We start from the raw sequence: 27,547 nt of genomic DNA, 5'->3' as shown, positions 1-27,547 counted from the left end.
TAAACCCAACCAGTGCTCCCAGGGTACCTTTCACGTCGTCATACGAAGCATGTCAATATGCGACAAAAAGGTCGAAGTGAGAATGTGTTGATAGTAGGCATAGGCAAAGGTTGACTCCTTAGTTTGGGCTTGGGATCTTGCGATTGGCACTCTGAGTGGTGGGGAAGCGGGGGTAATCCTACTCGGTATGGTACAAGTCAGTCTTTCCTAATATGAAAAAACATACAAACTTTCAGTCTTAAGACAAAGTAACTTTCTTGACTTGAAAAATTATCTTTTAAATTTACAAACGTGTAATTTCATGGAACAATGCAAACAGGATCAAAAAATGATGTCTCTCGCTGTTAACCTCAGTACTCATTTTTTCTGAAGTAAGTCCCAGCAGGAGGGACTTACCCTCTGTATTTGACAACTACAGAGGAAAATTGTATAATATGATATAAAACTGGTGAACTTTTATGTTCACACAGCGTTAACAGAGAGCTGTTATTAACTTTAATGATCAAACATGACTTCACCTGTCACTTTCCCACACAAAATCTTGTTAATGGGAGTCTGTGGATAAAGTTACTATGACCAAAATATTTATTGTTATTTTGAGCTTTGTATCACTATCACAAGACACAAATCCCACATTTCTTTTCCCTTAGCAACAAAGTCTACATGGTAAAAACCTCTACATTAAAGAGCAGGATTGTTCTCCTGTCTTTGTGGAGAAGCTGAATCGGTTTTGGCCGGGCCCACCCATACAAAGGATCCCTTCATCCCAACAGTTCTGGAAAGTTAAGGGTTATGTAACAAGGCTTGGACATGAGATATCAAATATTGTTTGTGTCAGCTCGAAGCTGGGCTGATGAGCCAAACAGGACACATCGACCCACTGCTGCCCTTGCCTCATCCTTCCTTCCCCATTTGGCTCTCCTGTAGCCTACGAGCAGAGTCAGCATTTATTAAGACATCGGGAAAAATTATCCTCAGCATCTCACAACCCTTCTTAACTTTGCTTTGCCTGAGAAAAAGTGTTTCTGAAGTATGCCACAGGAGATGTTTATGGATAAAAACATTTATTTAAAAACACTGTACAAGAATTTACATCAGTTTCCTGAGAGAACTTCTAGTCTTCCACGTATTGAATTCATGTGTGGTTTTGTTCTGTTTTAAATGTCCATGCAAGATATTCAGAAGAAGGTGCGACTTTTGAACAACATGGGGTTTTTAGTTTTGTCTATTATGCTGATCAATGACGAGGCAGGTGAAGCGAGAATGCCGGGTGACCTTACACTTTAAAAACAGACAAGTGAAGATAATAAACTTCCCTGAAGCTGCAGCACACTACTGTGAAGCAGTCGTCTCTCCTTGACAAAGCCTGCCCATTGGCCAACCTTCAAAAGGCAGAAAAGGCCATTTGACGTTAATCAGACACATTTTAGTCTCACAGGTTGGGCGTGTCCTCCACTCTACGGACGCCTCACCAACACCGGTGCAAGTGGGATCTGATCCAGACGCACCACTCACGGTAATTGAGTAATGCCCCCTTCAGAAAAGCCTCATTAAAATCTCAATACCATCATGTGTTCCCGGACATAGCTGCTGAAAGAGTGGAGTCAGCATGACACACAGAATATTGCTTCTATGCATGAGGAGGATTAGGGGTTGAGAGGAAAAAATGATGATGGATGCTCTTCAAATTCATGGGAAGATGCAACATTAACTAAATAACATCTACTGCAACATAAAATAAAAAGTAAAAATAAAAATCTGCATCTGTAAAAACAGCTAAATATTACATTTTAGTTTGCACTAAGTTTTAAATATTTATTCAGTGTACACTTCGTTTACTTTTTTGATGAGCTCAAGTGCTGCCCATTGTTCCCTGCTGCTGGAAACACAGCTGCAAGCCCCTTTTACATTGCTTGTTCAAAGCAGGAATGTGATGTTATTCCGCCTCGCCGTTATGTATAAAAACACAAGGGCAGAATGGGAAAACAGAGTTGTCTCGCCTTAAAGCCAGCAGCAGAGATGTTAACAGTAAAAGGTCAACTTCTACGTAAAAGGGACAGCCAGCAGGACGATAAAGGTGTGACGTTTTGACGTGTTATATGTGCAACCTACCGCCGAGAGATTTAAAAACCAGTTAGCAGCTAGTTCAAAGAAGAACAGCAGCCGAAACTGTCCACAAACTGGGAAGACACTGAGGTCCAGGAGCTCCCTACCCTTCAAGCACAGGACGAGATCAACCGCCATATAACACGGACAGTAAATGATTATCATTGCCATGTTATTAATTGGCTGGCACTGCCTGACACGTATGTTATGTCACACTAGAGGCAGACACTGTTGTGTTACTCGTCTCGCTTCTTTTGCTTCTGGAACGCCGGCATGCTATCTAAAAATCACACACTGGGGCAGCATTATGCCTGTCGTTTGGTTCTGTATTAAAAAAAGCAAAGGCGGTGTAATGAAGGGTCATTGCAGCCCTGTTGTGAGATCTGTGTAAAAAGAGCTTCCAGGTAGTGGTTCTTCCAGTTCTTTAAGTGATCAAGAATATAACCATCAGTGCTGAACCTCAACAATCTGTACCACAGTCCTCGAAAACGCCGAAGGGTCCATTTCTTCCCCACACAGCGAGGGTGCAGGGGTTGACGGCTGTAAGACAGTGTGTAGACGTGACTCGTAGCTGGTGTCGTGCATCCAGGTGCACGGCATGTGAAGGAGCTCCTTGTCGAGCTCACAGTTCTGCTCAGTTGGCGACAGGGGAGCAGCAGAGGTAGATCCAAGTCGTGACAGCAGGCCACAGTCCCAATCAGAGTCTGATGATGATGAAGAGAGTGCGGCTAAGTCTGGGATGAGGGCTGGCTCGATGCACACTGAAGTGCAGTGGGACAGTGAACGCTGAGAGTCTAGACTGGAAAACGCACTGTGAGGTTTATCACTGGGACACTGAAATGAAGGATCACATGTCTTTGCTTCTGAGGAGAGTTGCCATGATGGCTGATAGGCAACAGAAGTACCACCATGACCTAAAATGTCCATTTGATTTGGTGCCCGGGTGAAATTCTGTACTGTAGGAACAGAAAACAAAGTAAAAGTCTGTTTTGAGCCATGTGAGTCCACAGTGCATGTTGAGGAGACCTCTGGGTTTGGACAGGACTGTATTATCTGACAAGGGTCCTTATCAAATAATGAACAGCCCTCAGGTTTAATAATGTCACTTTCTGGTTTGGCAGATGTATGCTCTTGTTCAGTCCAGCTACCACTGTAGCCAAATTTCGCTGTAATCCTCCTCCTTTTGCTCCGGCTGTGTTCGGGGCTGGCTGATCTACAGCGCTTTCTGGGGTTTGGTGCTGTCGCTGAGTGCCGAGGGAGGGAACGAGATCTACGTGACAGCGCAGCACACCGCAAACCACTGGTGAGAAATATGATCTCATTGAATCCTGAAAGACTTCCTCTGTTTGATCCCTTTACTGTTTCTTCATTTGTCAAAACCATAGAGGGAAAATGTGGGGTGGATATAGCAGCCACACTTTCTGCAGTGTCCATGTCACAACTGTGTCCTTCCACAGCCTCGTCTGCGGTGTACCGTTGAGGACTGAGGACAGGAGGGTCTGAGTACAGGCAGTGTGGCTCCATAACGTAGGAGGGATAAGGGACTTGTGGGCTGAGGACTGGGGGATGGGAGTAGGGGTCTGGGGATGGGGTGTCAGGGCAGGGGGAGAGATGCTGAGTATCATGCTGCTGGTTTGCCGAGTCATGGGTTTGTGATTCAGCAATCAAAACAGGCATGACTGGACTTAAACCATGAGGACAGCTGTCAGGGAGCTGGCAATCTTTGTTAGGAGTCAAAGGCTGGATGTCAGCAGGTGGCGTGGCTGGTGGATTTGGGATGGGGACCTCAACTCCTTGTGATGGGCTGGCTAGGCCAGAGGAGAGACGACCCCTGGTAGGGCTGGAAATGTGAATATTGAATGATGAACCTTGTCTCTGCAGGGCCTGGACAGCATGCTCCGTCTCAGCATCAGTGAGAGGCTCCAGTTCACAGACGGGCAAAGGAGTTGATGGTCTAGAAGGACAACACAGAAAATACTAAATAACAATTTAAACACAAAACTTATTGTAGTCCAGTGAAAAAGAAAACTACAGGAACTTCACAACATTAGAAAACTTCTAGGGGTAGGGACCATTCACATATGAACCAATACCATTACCACTGCAGGCACTTTAAATTCAGTACCAGTACCCAACAGTACCTTTTTTTGGTACTTTACTCCTTCTGTAGGCTGAAAGCAATCGTCAACAAGCAATAGCACACACATACATCTCTGTCTGCTTGTATGTGTCTACTCATCCCTCTTGCTCTCTGTTTAGACACAACTAACAAATATGTGAAATAAGTACATGATTTAAAAAAACACAATCATAAACAGCAGTGGTACTAGGCTACATCTAGGTCAAAACTGAAAAGAAAACAGATCAGAGGAACAGAAACTATCACTGAGAAGCTGACACAGCTCTGTGTTCAGCTTCCCAGCTTCGGGGCACTCCACTACTCTTCTGCTCGGTTGTCTCCACCAAAAAACGCAAATACCCAATACCCAACTCAAGGCGAATTTGTGTTTCCTAGGACAGCAAAGGCATGACCCGCCGTACTCTCACTCTCATTGGCTATTACTCATTGCCTCTGATAGCTGCTTAGATTTAGGCAAGAGGATTGAGACTGGTTAGGGTTAGAGCAAGAAAGTTAGAAAACCAATCTGAGGCAGAATAAGGCAGAGTAGGGTGGGTCATGCTTTCGCTATACTAGAAGATGCAAATTCGTCAACCCTAGACATTACTAGGTGATCATAAAAACTCACCGGTTCAGTGTTTCCTCTGATTGTTCAGCTGGATTGGGGTTAAATCCCGGAAGCATTTCAGTCACGAGCTGGTCCACCACACTGTAGTTTGTGAGATCCAGCACAAACTCGCGGTGCTGATTAGACTGCAAGTGCTGCGAGGGCGAACAAAGACCACAAGTCACAGATGTGAATACAAGCCAAACAATGAAGGCAAAAAAAAAATCACACGTGGTAACTTAAGTTAAGAATTCCCACCTCCTCCAGATTAGTGAAGGGTTGTTGACAGCATTCACAGTAAGATAGGTCCTTTTTGCGTGGCCGCCAAGGTGAAGGGTTGCAGCTGAGCAGGGTTTGAGGTTTGTCCTGAGTGCTGCTTTTAACTTTTTTCTTCTCCCTACTTTACAAAGAATGAAACACAATGATGTTAAATCCTTCATAGCAGACTTTTGAACCCAAACCATTTGATGGCAAAGCGATGGTTTGAAAGTACCCTTCAAATAATGGCAGTTAAACAAACCTTGTTTTATTCTCTCCTTGCTCTGCCTGCTTCTCAAACCGAGGTGGAGGACATTCAAAAGGGCTATATCGGCCCGAGTACCACAGATCGGGGAAGGTCATAGATTGCATATGCAAGGGCTTGTATCTCCTGGTTAGAAAACAAAACAACAGAATTTAATACAAAAATGTACATCAAAGCTTAAAAAATAGCATCAAAAAAGTGATACATGACAAAAAATAAAAGAAAAACAATGCAGTAACTCTTGACATGTGAATGTAGATTAGGGGTCAGGGGAAAAAAATCGATCACCTACAACAATTTTGTTAGATTGGACTGTATATTTTTTAATGGATGGACATAATGAACGTACCCATGTGCATTGTGTTTACATTCTTAGCTAAGCTCATCGATCAATCATAATTATGGATCATTTACAATGACAATGATCAGCCAGCTAGAGCCCGTCTATTGGGTGTCACAGCGTGGGTTTTCTCCGGGTACTCCAGCTTCCTCCCACAGTCCAAAGACATGCAGGTTAATTGGTGACTCTAAATTGCCCGTAGGTGTGAATGTGAGTGTGAATGGTTGTCTGTCTCTATGTGTCAGCCCTGTGATAGTCTGGTGACCTGTCCAGGGTGTACCCTGCCTCTTACCCAATGTGTGCTTGAATAGGCTCAAGCCCCCCCACAATTCTGGATAGGATAAGTGCTTTGCAATAATATAAATGGATTGTTATAAATATGCTGTTTTGAAAGCAGCAAATAGTCAAACAGTGACAAATAAATCATGTACAGAAATCAAAAATCTTCATGCATCAAGATGGATCTATTATTGTTTTATTTATTGTAGACCTCTGATTCAAAATCAAATCGAATCATGAGGTGTCTGGAGATTCCCGGCCTCACAGCAGATTCAAAAAATATTGTGAGTATTATTATCAGAGTCAGATATACTTGACTAGAGGGCATAGAGGATCAGATGAGAACTATGACAATAACGTGTGTAAAAATACACATACTTAACAGAATGGATAGGGATAAGAATAAGAAATAAGTGCATCATCATATGTTAAATATAGATTCAAGAGTATTGTAAGAATAAATTAGGATACTGAAAAGAATAGTGCATAGCTGAATAACTGCACAGACAATTGCAGCTTTTAAATGACAGTGTCGCACAGCATTACTGTACCGTTAGTCACTACTGCACAGTTAAATATATAATAAATAGCTTATTGAATTATAACTGCTGATGGGTGACTAAAGTCCAAGGGCCAGTCTACTGACTCAGAGTGTCTGACACCTCGTCATCATTATCACATTTACAAATTGAAAATATATTAACACATTCTGCAGAACTGTCTACCTATCTGAGATCAACCCTAGCTAGGCTAATATTCAAATGCTTCAGATGTCATGGGTTCAATTTCTCACAACAATGGCCTACACGCATTAGCCGGAGCACTTCAATTAACTGAAATGAGAGGACAAATGAAAAGACCTGTTAGCACGTAGAGATCCCCTGCAGAAACAGGCAGTGGAGCTTGCAAAGCCTCATCGAATAGAAATCGTATCCGCTTGAGCTCTGGGCTCCTGGGGAGCGGCATCGCTGGGGGGCCTTGTCACATTACACGACGGGACTCCTCAACAGTTCAATTAAGAAAATCATCTGGGCTGAAATGCAAACCTCTACAACCAGCGCCCAGTGGGGTAAGAAGGGCAGAAACACTGGGACAGGGTCACTGCCACTCATTGTTGTATCGCTGTCATTATGCTTGAAATGCAAAAAAGGGTCTAATCTGATACTAAACATCCACCACGTGAACCTGGGCAGGTCTAGAAAGTAATTTCCCTCTGCCTTGCTGCATTCCAGCTCATCTTTCTTGATTAACTGGAATCAAACACAGGATCAACGCAGCTATAATTGACATTTTATACTAACCATGTATCAAATGCCCATGGTAACAGAACTGATGAACCTACAGCACATTATCACCTTAATTTGCAGCTTCCCTCAGCTTTACTGAGCTTTTTTACAGAGTCTGGCCCGCAACTTTATGTTATCACTTCTCTCGTGTTGTTTTCAGCTGCACAAACCTCACCATCTTTTTGCAATACTCCTGACATTAACAAGTACTCAGGATTTTATTTCAAGATCAGTCAAGACAACTACTGCGGGGACATCACTAAATTGTCTGTGCAAAAAAGGAGTGTTACGTAAAGAAGGTGAAGTTAATTTCAAACAGGCAATTTAGTGATGTCCCTGCAGTAGCTGTCTTGACCGATCTTGAAATAAAATCCTGAGTCCATGTTGTCAGAGACCAAACAAGACCAATTAACAATAAGCAACCTTCAGAAGTCATCTTGGGATTGATCGAGTACTACAACACTACACTGCACACTACCTGCTCAGCACCAAACAGCAGACAGACACAGTTAGGGACTAGCTGGTGTACACAGTGAAGCATTTAACAGTATAGCTAAAGTGACTGACATCTCCTCAGCTCCTAAAGGGAAGTGTCAAAGGGGGCAGGACAGATGACTGCTCTTTAAAGTGTTACTCTTGGATTTAAATCCTCCCTGCTGCCAGAGAAAACTCACACAAAAAACTGAATAAGGGAGAAACTCACCTGCTCAAGTCTTCAATTTTGAGATAGGGAGACCTCAAAGCTACAGCTGTGTGAAAAGGGAACAGGCAAACCATTAAATAAGTTGTTATACCCACAGAAATACAGTATTATTGGTACATTAACACATCAGTACAACATACATGTATATAAACTGACCTTTGACAACATGAGAAGCTTGTTGTTTGGTGTAAGTCTTCTGCAAGAACAAAGAAAGTATAAGATAAGACTTATCAATATTAAAGAACATATTAAAGAACAAAGGCAGATGTTCATTCTATTACAGCAATATGAGCTTATTTAATTGTAGCCCTGTACTTTTAGAATTTTCCTAAATAATTTACTTGCTTGCTTTTTATGTAAAGTGGTTTTATTTGGATATCTGGTGGAGTCATTCAGACCAAATATCTTACCTCTGGCCTCTTCTGTGTCGTGCTGAAGCTCTCTCGAGTCAGCTGTTTCAAATATAAAATGACATCTGATATAGCATTAAGGAACAATACAAGATGTTTCCAGTTCTGTGAATTAGAATGTGATATTTATATGCCGGTTCACAGCAGACATCTTCAGCTGGTGTCAGTAAGACAAAGCAGCACAGAGCAAAAAGCACTCTTGTGGTGCCATCTGCTGTGAGCAGAGGTTCACTGCACTATAGACATGAACACACATTTGTCAAAAGGATACCAGCTACATACAAAATCTTCACTCCCCATGATTGGGCATTGGCCAAAACACTGCTCCCCTGCAGTCGTTCCTACAACACAGAGACACCAGATTTAAAAAATAAAAGTTGGTCTTCAGCATATCACCAATATTCACAAAAGAGAAGCCATATTTTGGCTGCACTGACACTCACATTGTTGCGAATGGCTTTTTCAAGCAGGGCCTTCCCGCGGCTGCCACAAGCCTGTAGAGAAAAATACAGCACAGATATACATTAATTCTAGCTTATACTTCATAGTAACATCCACTGGAATATTGTCCAAATGAGTTTGTGATGAAAACAAGATCAATAAAAATTCATGAAGTTAAAAAAAAGTATTTGTTTTGTACTGTTGTGTAGTATTCACGATTTCTTAAATAATGTAAAACAATTCACTCTATTCACAACAACACATTTATATTAATCAGGGTACCAACTAGTATCTCTGTATGAATTTTTAGAAATTCTTTAACAAGAAATCCATACATTAAATCACACACAAATATGTACATTTTTATATTGATGTATTATCTCACGTACACTGAAACCGGAGTTCCTGCTCATTTATATAATATCAAATTACATCCATTTGGAAAAAAATACAGACCACATAGGGCTACATGCCCATAAACGTCTCAAACACAGAAAAAAACAGAGAGGAGAGGGCAGAGTCTCAGCAGAAAAATACACCACCTCACACTTCTAGTGGGTCATAAGTGATGATTGTGAGGGGTTGAACTTATATGAGTCTATTAATTGTTATTTAGGGAAAACCTGTGTAGTGCATCTTTAATAACGTACAGCAACATTGCATGCAATAATCCACCTCCCACCTTATCTTCCCTTCTCTCTGTCACTCTTTCTAAAACACACACACACACACCCCCCAGCGCTCAGTCTCAATTTAGATTTTTTTCTGGGAATGTTGCCATAGAGCTCAGCTCATAACACTGCAAATGCAAGGGCTTTCGTCAGTAGGTCATAGGCTCAGTCACCACTGTGTTCCCTCATTCAGCAAAAGATGATAACTTAACAGATATTTAGTCAAATGAAAATCTTTGAAATTATTACTGTAAACGGTGAAAGGTTTTCAAACATGCATGTGTGATGCTCAGTACCACTGGTCTAGGAGTTCCTGGTCGCGGTTTGTCACTGCTGAGGACGCTCTCTCGCTGCTGCGCTTTAGGATGTTGGGCTTCTTCACTTGTCCCCTTTGCCCCTGTTTTGGTATCCGTACTCTTCTGCTCCTTCATGCCCTCCTGGCTTCCAGTCACAACAAAGCTCACATCCTTGTGCAGGAAACTCTCAACCCTCTTCAAAATAAGAGAGACACGTGTCATAGTCAGACTTTGAATCGTCTGATAACTTAAGGAAACAACAACAAAGCAGTGTTGTAGTGCATTATTCTAGCACACAATAAAACAGTACTACAAGGCACACAACTGTCACATTTAATGCTTCATTAACATTTTTGTAAAAATGTGGTGTGCCTTTCTTTTGCCGCTTTGCACTTTCTTCAAGACTGAGACAAACTACAGCCAAACCAGATGCTTTTCCTGCAACGGATCAGGTAAAAATGCTTGACTTTTCTCTGACTTTAAAGGCAGACAAATTGATGCAAGTGCACGTTGCAGCCAATTTCTTGTATAATAACTTGTATCCAAAATGTCACTGCCTAGATCAAACCTTGATAACAATTCTTGTATATATACAACAACAGCCAATGTTCACAGCAGAGAATATACAGACACACACGCTTACCCCTCCTAGAAGGGCTACAGCCTCCAGCAGCAGGGCTGTTGTGCGTTTCTTCACACAGTCCAGGTAAAAAATCTTCCCCTCCAGCTTCTTCTGCCCAGGACACAGTGGGCCCAGAAGGCCTTGCTCCTCTGCATACTGCTGACGCTTCATGATCCTGGTGCAGTAAAGGAGCGTACAACTTTACAGAAATACACCAGGATCCTATTTAAAAGTGAGAACACAGCACAGATTAATTAAAAGTTGTGTCTGTATACACATGTGACAAAGAGCTAATAAAAAACAAGAACTCCTAACAAGACCCAGATATTTCACGTATAAACGCCCTGTATACTAATAATGTGAACTTTTTTTTTGCAATGTTGTGTCCAAAATTATTTGGGTAATTTAACACAAGGTCTCCGAGGTTCCGGTGAAACAGCGGTGTATCAGTCCACAATCAGGTACGACAACATGTCAAACAACATCGTGTGATTTCTTTTCTTTTCTTTTCTTTTCTTTTCAGATTGACTTAGATTGTATAATGACTAGTTTGCTCAAAACAAAGTTGCAGTTGTTTTACAACTTGCCACCGTAAAGCTCTATTGAATAAAATCATGTAGCGTTAGTTTACTACTAAACTACAACAATGTAGTGGAAGCATTTATAACCTAGCCACCTCCATAGCTAGTTAGCAAGGTTAGCTGTACTGAGTTAGCCTTAGCTAGCTTAGCTTTTCTCGATATAGACAACGCCTGGGTCACCAAAAAAACGTTCCTTTATTTTATAATGAGCTTTCTGTTTCTGTTTAACAGTTTCACACATCGTCGGGGCAAAAAGAAAGAAATATAGCCCACTTACGTTTGTAAAAGTGTTGGATAATTGCGATAAAAGACTTAACGCTGTTGATTCTCCAAAAGGTGCTCGAGGAGCAACCGCCGCTTTTTTAAAAACACTGGCGGAGAAGCGAACATAACGCCAACGTCACATCCGGAAAACGCTGCGTTCAGTGCTGGTTTCAGACTCCCGAATTATAGAGCAGACATATTTCCAGCGATGAATCTGTAATTAACTAACTATTTAAGTTAATCAAGTAACCCTTGTGTGATTAATAACAAAATTGAAATTCCGTCTGATTATCGGACCCCACAGTACAAGTCATTCTTTAGAGCATCGCTGTACATTTTTTTCCCAAAGTCACTAATAGTCGTGAGTTTTACTTAAGGTTCTAACGGTACCCTAAACGCAGCACAAAGGATATTGTGCCTATTAGTTACATTTAAAGGTTACTTCATGAGTGTTATTTCCTGTTTTCTGGAATCCTTTCTAAAATAAAAATGTGGCATATTTCTAGGAAAGTGTGCTCGTGCTTTCGCAGCTTAAAAAGGGAAAGGAGACTAAACAAAGTACGAAGAGGAAGTGTCAACCAAAATTGCTAATTTGTGAACACAAGAGTTGGAAATGGTGCAAAATATTCAGACTGAGTGAAATTTGTTATATTTAAATTAAGTGCTTTCCATCAATTTCTGTTCACCTCCTCTGCTGGTTACATCCAGTTGTATACCATATCATGTTATATTCCTGCCCAGCAGGGAGCAGTGTGTCTATATAATAGACACACAGTAATCTAATTTAAGAAACTACTTTGGCAATTTGAATTATTTATAGAGTAAACTGTGGCCCATATATGTTTACATGGATTAAATATTTTCATTATTAGTTGAAGATTCAACATCCCATGCATAAACGTATACATGACAAAGACAAAGACCACAAGACAAATACCAATTCTTTATTCAAAACATGCACTTTTTGTTCATAAAATAATTTTCACAAAAAACACTGGCACAGTGCAAAGGACTAGCCTTGTAATGACATTTCAATTTGAAAATCTGAAAATAAAAGTATGTATTACTGACAATGAATTCTTTATACTAGGCCTGGGGGAAAACAACACAACAGGCTGAATGCACTGGCTTTGTTTTGTCATGTAAATAACACAAACTAATGGACTAATAGTGCAGAAAATCTTGATAGCATAAACTTCAAAGAAAATAATGTTTAAATTGTAACAGCTAGAGAATAAGACACTGACAACAGTTTGAAAAACAGGGTAGGGTCTTGAACTTGGCCAAACACTTGTACTGACAGACACATTTTAAAATCTGTCAAAACATTAGCAAACTTTTTTCTCCCCCAAAAATACAGAGACACTGTGAAATCACAGACTGAAAACACACCCTCATTTATCTGTATGGCTGGATAAAACAACCAATCCACATCAGACCTGGTTTGATGAAAACAATACAAATTTGCATACTTCAAAGCTTAACCCCTGGTTTGTAATGAAACTAGTCACACAGACAGCAGGACTTAGCTTCTGTTTCAGTCCATAGTGACGAGGACATTATATTAAGTGATGCAGAGTCGACAGGACGCAGCACTTTGACTGTTAAAGTAAGGCACCTTAGGTTACAGCGTGGAGGCCTGACATCAAAAGCTCCAACAGCCAATTAACAAAGCCATTTGATACTTTTACTCCACTGTAATTTAATGTTTGACAAATAATTAAGAAATGATTATTGTTGTAGTATAAAGTGGCAACTAACATTTATCCAGCTCTGTCACAGACGTGAACGGCAACATCATTTCCCATCTCCTTGACATTATCTTCAGTGGTTTTTCACTTACATGTTTGCAGCAGAATGTATCTTGTACTGTTGAGTCTGAACCTGAAAACTGAAAATATGCTCTAATCATTATACTGACTCTGTAAAGTTAAACATTAGTCTAAAGAATGAGCTCATCATAACAAGGGCATGAGCATTTTTCAGTATTTCCCTGATGCTATTCATGCCAAATGTTTTATACTATCTATTAGGGATGCACCAGTTGTGAAATTCTGGACCGATACTGATGAAGATGTTTAGAAAAACAATTTGGCTGATAGACAGTGCCGTTGCCAATGTTTTTGTTGTTGTTGAGGATATGGAAACAAAGAAATTATCATCATAAAAAAATAACTGAACTGTTTCATAGTCCTTCAATACCCTATCTTTGAACGAGCACAAACTCAATCATACACATCTATGAAACAACCTTTAATCTAACCTTTCATATAAGAAACACTTTTTAAAATACTGCTTCAAAAGCCTTTTACGAAATATAATTCCCTCTCGAATATCTTTGATATTTTGCTGTAAGGACATCAACAAATTTCTCCTTCTGTATTTATTCAAGTTTCTCGCCCAAAAATATATTTTATAAAACTACGTATAAACTCACCATGATGACGTTTACTCATTTTGACAGAACAGACTATGAACGCATCATAATGTAACTCAAAGCAGCCTCCGAAAGCTGTTAGTTCAGACTACCTGCTGCTAACAGCTAACACTAACTAGCTCTCCTCCTGCCGATGTCGCAACAAATTTGTTGCTTATCAGGGAAACAATAAGGTGCATCCCCTGACACATCAATATGAGTTTATTGTGTCCTTTAGTCCCAAAGGCATCTCTGAATAACAGGACACTGTTGGTCTCGAGCTCTGTTGTTTAGCCTGTGCAAAATTAATGTGACAAAACTGAAAATCACTGAGCACTTACACCTGTGAATGCATCTTATTTGTCAATAAGCTGCTGGCGTTCAACGAGGCGAATATCGACTGACACTGATGTTCAGCTGATTAATCGGTGCATCCCTATTATACATAGATATATCCCCTACTTATTAATTTGTCCTCATAGAACAGAGCTATCAGTGGACTGGTACAAGACAGATTCTGATACTAATAATCACTTTTACACTTCACCTCACTATTGTAATGGTGTGAATACTATTGAAAAGAATGTAAACTGCTTGCTGTGTCTTTTGTTTATACGCAGTACGTGGACACACAAATGTAAATACTGTCGGTTTTGCATTGTTTAAGAATAACAAAAACACAAGTCTCAGTCTGTATTTCAGATCCACTCAGAACCTTTTATGACTCCATATTTGCTGCTACTACTGGTGCTGCTGCCTCTGTCTGCCTCCGTCTTGCTCGAGGTGTGTTTGGAGGCCTGCCGGTGTTTACGTTCGCGGTGAGGCTTGCTGTGGTTGTTACTGTGGCTCTGTGGCTGGCTGTAGGCCGGGTTGTCTGCCTCCAGCTTGTCCTGAGGCTGACGGATGTCCTTGTGAACACCTCTGGAGGCATCTCCCATCCCTGCTCTGCAGTGGTTTTCATCATTACTGGTGTACTGCTGACGCTCCTCTTGAGCAATGTTCACGTGGTTCTGCCGGCATGCCATCTTGGCATTAGTGAGATCGGTGATGGGTAGTGGCTGGTCGTGGTGTCCTGTAGATACCAGGAGAGGCTTGATGGCGATGTTGTACCCAGGTGGAGCTGATGGTGCGCTCCAAGAAAAAGGGTAGCTGCTGTAATCCTCTCCGTTCAATCCCCCCTCATTAAGAGCTCCTTGTGCCCGTGTGAGCCCATACAGCTCCTCATCAGGGAGCTGCACTCGGCGGGAGCGGACGATCTCACAGATGGTGCCTATGCCCAGGTGGAGCATCTCCCATATATTGAGAGCCAGACAGAGCACGGAGACTGTGTACATGATGAGGAGGAAGATCGTTTTCTCTGTGGGCCGTGACACAAAGCAGTCCACACTGTGAGGGCAGGGCAGGTCTGAGCACACGTAGGTGGCAGGCACAGCAAATCCATACAGGGCATACTGTCCACATAAGAACGCCACCTCCAGCACAGAGCGGATCAAGAGCTGAAAGACGTAAATACGCATCAGTCCATCCTCTTTGATACGCTGGCGCCCATCATGACGCACTTTGCCCTTTGCTTTTTCATCACCACTGCTTCCTTTCGCTGCTCCACCACCATCACTCTCTACCTCGGCCATCTCATAGATCATTGGGTCTTCCTCTTGGTCGTCCTCAGCCTCTTCAATGCCCCTGTGCTGCTTTCTGCCTGCAAGATAGGGCTTCTTGGGTTTCCTCCGCGAAAATCTACTCACTCCCCCGCCCTCTGCCTGCTCCTCTGCCCGAGCTATTTTGTTGACAGCATACCCCAGGTACATGAGCGAAGGCGTGGCCACCAGAATGATCTGGAAAACCCAGAAGCGGACGTGCGAGAGTGGAGCGAAGGCATCGTAGCAGACGTTCTCACAGCCTGGCTGGCCTGAGTTGCAGACAAACTTGCTCTGCTCATCGTAGTAGATGGACTCCCCTCCGACGGCTGTCAGCACGATGCGGAAAACGATGAGGACGGTGAGCCAGATCTTGCCCACGAACGTAGAATGGTTGTGGATTTCTTCCAGCAGGCGAGTCAAGAAACTCCAACTCATGGTAGTGGCAGGGAAAAGACAGTGAGAGGCAACATTCACCTCCTGTTACTCCCCTGTGGAGAGAAAAGAAATGATTAACCTCAGTACCATGTAGACAACACAACAACTGAAGTATCTACATTATTACTAACAATTCATTTAGACCTAAATATTTTTTCTGTTAAAAGACAAACAAGATATCTGCCAAGACAGCTTCCTGCACTCCTACTGTCTTAAAGGACAGTTCACCCCAGAATCAAAAATACGTATTTTCCTCTCACCTGTAGTGCCATCTTGTTACATAATATTTGACAAGAGCCAGATATCTCTACAGCCGATATCTCCAACACTCTGCAACTAACACCAAAACAATCTAGATTGATAAATCTTATCATAGGTAAGAGGTAAGAGGAAAAATGTTTCTGATTTTGGGGTGAACTGTCCCTTTAACTATGTCTCATGTGAAGAGAGAAACAAAAGATTATTTATTAACTTGTCTTTTTGTGTGTGTGTGTGTCTCAATTTGTCTCTCTTTCCCCGGCACACAGGATAAATAGACAAGTTTTAATTCTACAAATAGCAACACCGCATACTTCACAAAGTATTTTAGCTGCAAACACTTTGTCTTTCTTACACGGTTATCAAATAGTACATTTCTCCCACAATAACAACACGTTTATCCTCGATTCCTTTAATAGCTGTGCCCCAACGCTCATGTCTAAACAAACCCTTGGCATTGGTACACAAAGGGAAGAGTAATGACGACGGTGGAATGTCTAACCATAATTGCTATTGTTAACTCAACTGCCCTGATAGTCATTTTACATGAGGTTGTTACTACAGTATCCATCCAGATGTTCCATAGACTAAAAACTTTCTCATCTGGTTTGAGAAATAAAAGCTTTTCGGTGTGTGTGTGTGTGTGTGTGTGTGTGTGCTTGAAAACAATTTATGAAATACTGAAAAGTATTACAGTGTCATTAATATCAAGTACTGTTTGCAACAAGTATGCAATAACAATACTGAATGACAATGATTGTTCATGATAATGGAGGAAGTATTCCACATGATTGAGTGGTGGTGGTACCCAGGATATACGGGGGTTAATACATTACAGTAAATGTGTTAGTATTTCAAACGCTTTCTAAAAAACTTCTGTGGTTTATTGGGTTATTGCTTCATTAAACTAAAGATGTAAGACCTTTACAATCGGGTTTCTGTCAGCTGTGGAATGTAAATTAACTTCAACTGTAATCCCCATTTATCCCTAATGAACGTGACATGAATTCACAGAACAAAAACAGGAGTAAAGCCATTCACTGATTATCCATAATGGCACTAGCATAGTAATATAAGACATTATTATGAGACATTGTAAGTATTTGAATAGGGGGTACAACAAAGCTGTTTTGTTTGTTTTAATATCTGTATATAATACAGACAAAAAACAGCATGTTCATAATGACAAACACTAGCTTTAAATACAGGTTTGGTTTAGTCGCAGTACATTTCAAAGACTTCAAACATTGCATCTCATTATTTAGTTTCCAGGACAGTGAAAAAGTTACTCTGCTAGAGAGAGGTGGTAACATTGAAGAAATACTCAACAGAAAAGAAGTATACTGGATATTTCATCTGCAAACTCTATACCCCAAAGGATTAAATAATGAGATACCATGGCATGTTGTGCTATGAGGGATCCTGGATCTTATGGACCCACTTATGGTACACTCATACACGAGTTTACAATGTTGAACAATTTTGAATGATTTATGAAAGCTGCAAGGCTTATGTGCTCTTTCATAAAATCTGAATTTTCTGTAAATAATTTTGAGAATAGACCTAACTTTGTGGGGTGTCTGATTTGTTCCTTCTTTTCCTTTTTAGGCTTTATATGTGGAATATAATGTCACAGATGGTACACATGGATGGAGCACTATCTTTTACAGATTGATGTGAAAAATAAACTGTGTAAAATACTCTGTTGCTTAAAAAATTAGTATGACCAATAAATTGTGATACTAGAGAAGAGCATTGCAGGATCTTCATTTTTCAAGACTCATGGTTTTCCATTGGCAAAAGTTATGAATAGTACCATGCACTTTTTGGTATCACCTCGGTTGACATTCCAAGCGTGCTGAGCTGATACTTAGAGCTTGAGTTAAAACACTGCAGACCACTGATTGGTCAGTGAGCTAGCACGACATGTGACATCCTTCACACACCCATTATTTTTAAATAGCCAAGCGACCATCAATAGCGACTGCAATTTTTCTATTTACTCAAATTTAAAAAAAATGTCAGCCTGCAAAACTGCACTGTCCACTACACTATACAATTGACGAAGTGCAGATGTTCCTCTGTTTGGTTCCTGATGATTCAGTGAGTGTGGCGTTAAAGATTATGTCATGGCTGTTACATGCTGTGTTCCTATGGCGATCAGCGGAGAAACCCATCTACGCTGAGGGGGTACTATATGCAGTGGGAAACAAAACAGAGGAAAGGACCTGGTGCCAAAAGCATGCAGTGGAAATGAGGTCATAGAGATGAAGCAGCACACACGTCTGAACAGATGAGAAACAAAGACTGAAATCAGTCTATATGATTGAAATGAGTGTGTAAAGTATTGTCCTCTCTCATTTGAATTCAGATGATAAAATCCTTTATGAACCTTTACTGAACTAGACCACCTCATACTGTACCTAACCCTGAAAAATCTGTTTAACCTGCAGACTTCCATCTGTCCAAAGCGTACGCAGCAGACATCTCCACGAGTCACTCATGTAAGAGGAAATCTAAAAGGTTCAGACTTCTGTGTGTGTGTGTGTGTGTGTGTGTGTGTACGAGTTCAGAAGGTTTCCTGGGATAGTATATACTCCAACTGTGGCTCCTGCACCTCTGCTTGTACTAACATGCACTTGACATCCATCTACCAACAGGGGACAGAGACCAAGGCAAACAAGGTCCGGTGATAGAGGAATAGCCTTCAGGTTGTTCTGGGGCTGTCCCTGTATGAAGTCAATTATGTTATCATACTGTTCGGCAAAATAAAAAGTTATTTTTTCAATCACCTTGCAGTTTTGAAGCCAAATGAGGCCCTCTGGCTATTTCCATAAAAGAAACATTTACTGGTTCCAGCTTTTCAAATGTGAGGATTTACTGATTTCCTCAGTAAATTCATTTCACTGTAAATTAAATACATCGTTGATACAGACTGTTGGTCTGACAAAACAAGTAGAGCGCCACAATAAGGATTGCCTAGGGCAAGTTAAATGCTACACTGGGCTAGTAGCCTATAGTAGCTATATCTAGCAACTTAATTGTCCCATAGGGCAAGTGGTTAAAAAAACAACAACATAAAATACATAGTTTTTTTCTGGAGCTGATCAGAGATGAAGCTATGGAGTGAGACATCTGGCTTCATCCTTACATCTTTTGAGAAATGCACATGTGCAGTAGTGACTGGGCATTTGCGAGAAACTGATGGAGGGTTCAGACATAGTTTACAAGCTGAAGTGCAAGCAAGCATCTCAATTATCTGGGAAACAGGAATTTAGTTGGGTTGTGTTAGAGGATTTGGGCAAAGCTCCACCTATGTATAGCAAAGTTTGCCACAAATTCAAGAGCGAGGAGGAATAAATGTAAATATAGGGGCAATATAGGAGCAAGTAAAAACAGACTTAGGGCAAATTGATATTTGATCCACTTGCCTGAACAGGCAATTGAAAAAAAATATTAAAGCTGACCCCTGTAAAGACATTTGAATGTATTCCTTTAAACTAAACATCTACGTGAGTAAACAAAACAAAATTTAATAATGAAAATAATTGTTAGTTGCTGCCTTAATTTTCTTGCCTGGGTCCAGACCTTTGAATCTGTCCAGTCCACTGAGTTTGAGCTGACTGAGTGTCCCATATCAGGCAACTAATGTGTCCTACTTATTACAAATTCATAATTATTTATTTTGAAATGTTGTTTTTCAGGTGACTTTATTTTTCCATATGCAAAACTCTGGCAACCCTTAATCAAATGAAGTGCATACACTGCTCCCACATTTTTATTAATGCCATGCCACTGAAAATGTCACTCACTGACACTTCATTTATAATAGGCATACTGACACACTGTCAGATTGAGTCAGTGTGACACACACACACAAAAAAAAAACGACAAAGAAACTCCTAGAAACCAGGTCCAGCTGCTGTTAACATGCTTCCTCATGTCTCACACTGTGTAAAGAAAAAAAATACTGACTGTCTCATTAAGATGCCCTCTAAAACTGCACATCTGGCCACGTTGTGTAATGTACTATTTGGAGGCCCGGTAGCAAAGTTATCACCACCCAAACACAAGTCTCGTTTATGGCGAGAAGCTGGGAACAAGCCTTCACGCTGCTCATTCTCAGCTCAACTCATCAGCAAAGAGAATCATGCCACTGCACAACAATGGAAAGGAAAGCACATTTAATTACGAGCAATAAAATCAGGGATTTTAGGTCATAACGATCCTATGAGATGCCTAACCCTTCAAACACAGACACAAATGGAATAATAAGATTACCACGTGTATAAATGATTACCTCTCAGCTTTGGGTGCCAGATTTTTGCAATAAACACACCATCCTCTCTTGTTAAACATGCATGCATCAAACCAGAGCCTGCTGTTTACACTTTTTCTGGCAAGTATCTATGTGAAGCCACCAAGCGCGGTGTTAAGTTGACCAGAAAATGAACCCCACTGATATGCCTCTCTGCAATACCGCACATTAAGTCCATTCATTCTTTGCAAAACCTGCCTTGTCTCAAATTGTAGCAACAAATCCACACCCCAAGTTGCGAGCAGTGCCACATCGAATGCGGTGAGGTGATACACTGCATTTTCTCCAGATGTCTCGCAGCCCCAGACCTACAGCCTCCAGTTTCCTACAGTGCCAGTAAAAGAACTATTTGAGGAGTGTAACTTTAAAGAACAGCCTGCCTGCTACGAAGGTGTCTAGCTGTGAACGTGAAGGTTTGTGGTTTCCTTTAAAGCTATTAAAGTGATGTTTTACCTAAAACCTATCTCCTGAGTGTGAAACACTCACCCCCTATTAACTTAAAAGGCAACTGTAAAAAGTTTGAAGTTTGCTGACAATGTACTTCCTTTTTTATATAGGTATATTTTGGGGGTGTTTTTTTCTTGATTAGAGGCATACTATGAACTAGAGAACTAACAGGAAAAAGCACCTAGATGTGCATCATACACCAAGTCTGTGTGTTGCCCTTTGACTAGACTTCCTACACATAAATCAGTGCATGGCCAAGTATAACTTTGCTACGAGTTCACTACAGCCCTACGATTTCTGCGATATGGAAAACACAAACAAAATGGTGGAATTTGGTAAGAAAAATAAGAAAAAAATTGTGAAATTTGCCAAAATGCAGATGCAATTTATTTATAGCCAAATGAGCAGAGAAAAACTATGCTGCTATATTTTTATATCAGTTACAGGTACGCTGTTCTCTGCTCTATGTGTGTTTCATGGAGTGCAGGGCTCAGCTCCTCCACATCACCGGCATGGTCGCTTACACTGAGAGAAGACAGTTTGTTGTCACCGAGACTTCACTCTAGTCTGCCTGTGTCTGTCTCCAACTTTAGCGTCGGCAGGTTTGATCACAGAAATGCTTAACCGCAGTCTTTTACTCCTTGTGTGTCTTTCTGGTGATCCAGATGTAGCGTCTAATGTATCTGCATCAAGCCAACCATCACTCACGCCTTCAAACTCTGACCTATAAATGCATGGAAGCAGCCCAGTGTAAACATATGACTAAACCCCCCTTTCAAAATAAGGTGGCAACACAGTGTAAACGGCCCCTTCCCTACTTCCTGCACCCTTGCTTGGACCCCACCCATCTTCCAGTTCAATCTTCACTGCAATCTAAGCTACACACCTGTCAAGTTTTGTGACTGCAGTATGTGCAGTTGTGTTGCTATCAGGTGACAAAATCTGTCCACAGAGAGACATACGAACAGACGACAGACACATGAACACCTGCCAAAGTACTCAAAACCACTTCTGTGGTATACATAAGGTGTCACTGAGACCACATTTTGCCACTGTGACACTCACACAAACAGGTTCGCAAGATGAAAATAATACCAGCCCTGCTGTCGTGACAGGTTATCAGGGGCAATAACTAGACCATGATAAGCAGATAAATTTCTTTCATTTCAACGCCTTCATTACCACACTACATACTAATCAGTACACTTACTAAAATAAACCAATGCTCTGTCCTGACTCGAGGAAATGCGACAATGAAGGACTCAAAGTGTAATTATCCCAACTCATCACCCATCACTGTGTATCCAGACATGGAGCCCACTGGGTACTCTGTTGTCACTTTGTGAGCCATCTACTCAAAGACGTCAAACCACACACAGAAGAAGCCTCTAGTGTAGAGAGCTACTTTGACATGAAGAAGAAGTCAATGCAAGTTCACTAGCTTGCATAAAAAAATCAATCATCCAGCTAAAAAGAGACAGAAACAAACCAGTATTACAGGGGAATTAGTGGCTTGTACAATAGAATATCATTTTGTTATTTTGCTCTTATACCGAGAGTAAGGTCGTGAATTTAAAAGAGTGTTTTCAATTACTTCACCATATGCTATTTTACTATGACAGTAATGTCAATCCATTGACAGTAGTGTGCCTCCTCTGCAAAATTCACAGATCCCAGGTGTCTAGAGGTTATCTTACACAAGTAATCTTCTTATCATGTATCATTTATAGGTTAAAAACTGAGTAAGCTACAAATTAGCATATGTTTTGAACATACTACGACTGACCCTTATGCATTGTGTATGTATGCATACTTGAAATAGCATACAGAAGCCTGGTTGAAAGCCTTTTATCATCTAACATTACAGCATGGTACAGCAACCTGAGTGCAAAGACCAAAAACAAGCTCTCCAAGATTGTTAACATTGCAGGGAAGGTGACTGGCAAGTCACAGAAACAACTCAGCAATATATCTGACAGTGCTGTACGCAGGAAGGCCAATCGTATCATTGCCAATGCTTCACGTCCATTAAACTCAGAGTTTGAGCTGCTCCCGTTTGGGTGTCAATTTAGGGTCCCGAGAACCAGATGCAACATATATAAGAAGTCCTCTATTCCCTGTGCCATACAGGTAATCAACACAGAACGTATCGGGGAACACTATTATTTTTAAAAATGTTGCTCCCACCTTGTTATTTGCACTATTGTATCATGTATATTGTTAAATTGTGCATTTTTAATGGTGTATTGTGTTGTGTGTCTCTATGTGCCTTTGATGTTTTGAGAGAAGCCAAAGACAAATTTCCACAGAGGTGGACAATAAAGTTATCAATCTATCTATCTTATGGTTCTGTTACTCCTCCTCCTTCTCAACTACTAAAACTAATAGCACTTGTGTAAAAATAACTACATGTTTTGAATTATAATGTCCTTGTAGCAAAGGGTCTAATGAACTTAAACCATTCTAATTACTTCTTTTTGTTGTATCCCTCCACTCCTCCTTGTTTTCCCGGCCAGAATTCAGAGGTACTTCAAACCCCATGTGCCTGCAAAGTGAACAGAGATGACACCATAAATCAAAATCCTCACAGTTTTTATACTGGACAAAAGAACCGTTAGTTAACGTCATGATTTTGAAAAGCGCATGTATGTAAATGTTTCTGTTCATGTTGTAGCTGCCAACACTTTGACCCAGTCTCTAGTTTGAAATCTAACATACATTTAATTGTAAAAGAAAATTTGAACATGACAATTAACATGGTCAAAGTTTAAGCTCGGATGTTATGCTGATCACTTTTCATTTCTTCCTCATTTGCTGGTGAAAAAAAACACGGAAAATATAAATCCAAAGCTGCTTGTACATATGAATACATCAGTGGATATACAAATGGCTACTGCAGTGAACAGTGGACTAAACCACTGGACAGAAAATTCACTGCAAACAACTGATAATAGATAATAATTGATAACTGAAAATTGATAATAGATTTATTGATAGGTAGTAACTTCAGGAAAACAAGGCAATCATTCTTAAGTTTTCTCTGTTGTGTAAAATAGTTAACTTAGATAGCTAATATCATTGAAAACAAGCTAGCTTACAGCTAGGCTAATATATTTGAGATGGGTTCAAGGAAATTGTGATGTCTTTTACTTTTTTCTGACATTTAATAACCCAAACAACTTAAGTATTAATATATATTTTTTAATTAAAGAGAAAAAGAGAAACCTTAAATACCAATTTGAATGCTAGCAACATTAAGCTAACATTAATAGCTAACATAAATGTAAGCTTACTTTAAGGGCAAGACCCTAAACCTTTGTTGAAAAGGTTGTTATTCCGTTACAAACTCGACGAAAATATGTTTTCATAATACTTATTAATGACTGCCAATAATTATCGAGTACATTTGTCACTCTGCAGTAACTGTTAACTTAAAAAGCTTGTAAAATACTTGATTTAACTGACAAACTTTAACTGCAGGCGGGTAACGGTTAATGTTAACTTTAGCTAACCTAGCTTGAACTTCGGTTTACCGTTTGTCAAAATTAACCCTAATTGACCTGGAAAACAGAAAGATAAATCTCTTGGTATTTTTTTAGTACTTTACCTTTTCCCCACATTCGTCTAGTCTTTTTTTCCCTTAAACATACTTTCACAGGTAACGTAACAGAGAAAACATATTTGCCAACCTCTTGTAGCATCCTCACCTTTCCACGCGCACATTTGGCACCGCTCCGCTCCGTCTCAACGCTGCACCAACGGTCACAAATCAACCGGAAAGATACCGTACTTCTGTGAAGAGGAGGAAATCTTCATCGCCGAATAGCAGCAAAAACCACGATGTAGATGGTCACGCGTGAAAATGTCGGAAAAGTTTGAAGGAAGTGAAGTTTTGACTGATTTAAGTGTTAAATTGACTTTTTTATGCTGGGGACTGGTGGAGCTGGAGAGGGAGCGAGCGTGATTGTGTGAGCAGAGAAGAGAGGAAGACAAACGGGCTGGTGGAAGGCAAGGAGGGGTGTGTGTGTGTGTGTGTGTGTGTGTGAGAGAGAGAGAGAGAGAGAGAGAGAGAGAGAGCGAGACAGAGACAGAGAGAGAGAGAGTCATGCATGCCATTGCAAATGCAAGCAATTGTCCTTATTGACATTGTTAGTAAAGGGAAAAAATAACTCCATTCTCCACTGTGCAAATTTACAACTCTTTGCATAGATAGATAGATAGATACACTGAAGCAAAAATGCACCCCAAAAAATCCCTCCTTCCATCTCAGTTATTAATATTAGCTGTTTTTCTCCATTTTATATCATTATGAGCTCAATTTATTTGGGTTTTGGACTGTTTGCCAGAAATTTAGACATTTGAAGATGCAGCGACAACTGACATGAGGAGACTAAACAGACTGATAAAGATGGCCAGCTCTGTCCTAGGATGCTCCCTCGACCTCGAGGAGGTGGTGGAAGAAAGGAGAATGATAGCCAAGCTATCATCCCCTATGGACAACATGTCCCACCCCATGTAGGACACTTTGACAACACTGGGCAGCTCCTTCAGTGACAGGCCGTTTCATCCGCAGTGTTTGAAGGAGGGATACCGCAGGTATATATACCAAATGAGAAATATGTACGGTATGGTGTCAGAGTGTCAGAGTTTAAGGTGTTTTGCAGATAGAAGGAGCACTATAAGAGAATGACATTCCTCCTAGTTCAGTTCTGATTAAAGGAACATGAAGCAACAACCTATTCTGTGAAGGAGTACCAAAATTATGTGAGCTCAGAGTAAAAAGGGATGAAATATAGGGTGGAAGCATCTCTATCAAAGCTTTATAAATGAACATACGTTGAAAATTGCATCCTCTAGTCAGTGGCACACTCACTGCATCACTGACTCTATATATCACCCTTTATATCTGCAGCTGAATGCCAGTGACGTCTCAACTGCGTGGGAAATACCTGTTCTCCTACTATGTGAAAACACTGCCCAGCCACAGTCTATTATTCTGCAGCCACATATTTTCCGGTGTTATGACCTTTTTCCTTCATCTTTGTCTGTCTGTCATCGTGGATATGTGGAAGATTATCTAGTGACAAAATGATGACTTTGTCGTTCACGCATCGTGCAGCAGAGCATGTGAGAAATGTGTTGTTAAACACGTCCATAACCTTCATCTTTTTTGCACAGAGGTTCATTGTAAAGTTTCTGGTTCCTTCCAGTTCCCTCTGGCTGCACAAACGGTAGAAAGAGTTGGCTATGATTCAGGGCTTTATAAAAAGGTCAGAGATCAGAGATTTCAGACATCACATACTGTATATTTACCACTTTGTTGTCTTTAGACGGAGTTTGAGGCTCACCAGACACCAACAGTTCGTTTCATCTTCCTCCATCAGGCTTTGGATTCAAATCAGGAGCTTTTATGCTTTCTGCTATCAATTCCTCAAGTTGCTTTTAAGGGGCACTCCATGAATTTTACACATAAAGGTCAGTTTACTCGTCATGGAGAGCCTGTAAAAACAGCTGTGTAATGTCATCTGTTGTTCTGCTGGAGGCTTTATAAAGCCACAGAAAATAACCCTGATGATATAACAACCCGTGCACAAACTTGGGGAGTAACAGTGGAGTTTGAAAGACGAGGGGAGTTAAGAAGCATTGAGGCCCTAATGGAAAGTTGCTATCTAGTTGCATTGTGGAAAATGTAGGTAGCTGGGGTTTTTGACACATACTGCTGACCTCATATGGTCAGCAACAAGGAAGTGCTGAAGATTGTCTTATAATGTGATATCTGTGGTGGATTTGGTGATGTCAGGCTGTATGACCTACTCATAAATGGGGGGGTGTGTTCCAAATTTTGAGAATGTATGGGGGGCTTTGTTAACCATTCAGGACTGTGACTTTTTACATGTTTTTACTGTGGGAACAGAAACCAGAAGTCAAAAGACAACAATGTCAATGGAATAAATTACAAAAGTCAAAGCAAAGTCAGTATGCTTCAGTTTTGACCATTCTTTTTTAAACCTGTTGCTCGCCAATCCCTTGACTTTATATATGTGTGATACTACAGTAACTTGCTGGAGTGTGCCTTTAATAACATTGTGGACCACTTTGGTCAGAACATTTGTTTTTTGATCACTGCCACACAAGATAAAGTATTTTGTTACCATACAAAGCAGGGCAGTTTTCCTCAACTGCTACAGCTTCAGCAGATAACTCATGAATACACAAAAGTTCCTCACAATGCAGGGAGGGATGACTGGTATCTTTTTTGTAGCCTATTACCATCTGACTCCATTTCCAGTTCAGAGAAAACATCAATTTTTCTCATTGAGATTCATATTATGTTGGTTAAAATACACATTATAGTTGTGTCCCAGGTTTTCACTCAGTCCTGCCCTAACACATTCCTGCCCCTAAAAATCTGGGACTTTACGCAAGTCACACAATCAACAGGAAGTAGCGTCATCAAGTCACTTGAAGACCATGGGAATACCACAAGTAAATTCTTTCCTTCTATTTAGTGGCACCCTTAGGGTTTTTGACCAGACAGGGCACTTAAAAAAAACTTGCGGTGGCGCACCAAAACCAAACATCATAACCAACTTTCAGGAATTTGTTAATTCTGTTGAAGTGTATAGGCTAGATGAAAACAATATTAATATGGAGAGTTGATATTGCATACTAATATACAGTACAGGCCAAAAGTTTGGACACACCTTCTCATTCAATGCGTTTTCTTTATTTTCATGACTATTTACATTGTAGATTCTCACTGAAGGCATCAAAACTATGAATGA

General features: G+C 40.6%; 2 protein-coding genes across 2 annotated transcripts; both read right to left on the bottom strand.

The window, feature by feature from the left end:
- Positions 1 to 777: 777 nt before the first annotated feature.
- dbf4b (DBF4B-CDC7 kinase regulatory subunit) lies at positions 778 to 11,356 on the bottom strand. The gene is made up of 12 exons (XM_033630731.2): positions 11,262 to 11,356; positions 10,425 to 10,625; positions 9,782 to 9,976; positions 8,817 to 8,867; positions 8,645 to 8,714; positions 8,374 to 8,438; positions 8,120 to 8,159; positions 7,964 to 8,009; positions 5,353 to 5,481; positions 5,091 to 5,232; positions 4,854 to 4,987; positions 778 to 4,060 (listed from the first exon to the last, which is right to left on the bottom strand). Exons 2-12 carry the CDS (start codon positions 10,572 to 10,574, stop codon positions 2,554 to 2,556), a joined length of 2,529 nt encoding a protein of 842 aa, XP_033486622.1. The 5' UTR covers positions 10,575 to 10,625; positions 11,262 to 11,356; the 3' UTR covers positions 778 to 2,553.
- An 819-nt stretch (positions 11,357 to 12,175) lies between these two features.
- LOC117259419 (gap junction gamma-1 protein-like) lies at positions 12,176 to 24,754 on the bottom strand. The gene is made up of 3 exons (XM_033630739.2): positions 24,470 to 24,754; positions 23,234 to 23,307; positions 12,176 to 15,792 (listed from the first exon to the last, which is right to left on the bottom strand). Exon 3 carries the CDS (start codon positions 15,737 to 15,739, stop codon positions 14,363 to 14,365), a length of 1,377 nt encoding a protein of 458 aa, XP_033486630.2. The 5' UTR covers positions 15,740 to 15,792; positions 23,234 to 23,307; positions 24,470 to 24,754; the 3' UTR covers positions 12,176 to 14,362.
- Positions 24,755 to 27,547: the final 2,793 nt, after the last annotated feature.

The sequence above is a fragment of the Epinephelus lanceolatus genome, chromosome 21 (assembly GCF_041903045.1).
Source record: "Epinephelus lanceolatus isolate andai-2023 chromosome 21, ASM4190304v1, whole genome shotgun sequence".
Lineage (NCBI taxonomy): Eukaryota > Metazoa > Chordata > Actinopteri > Perciformes > Serranidae > Epinephelus > Epinephelus lanceolatus.
Note: the sequence above shows the minus strand (reverse complement) of the source record. Positions and strands in the feature narration are given on the sequence as shown.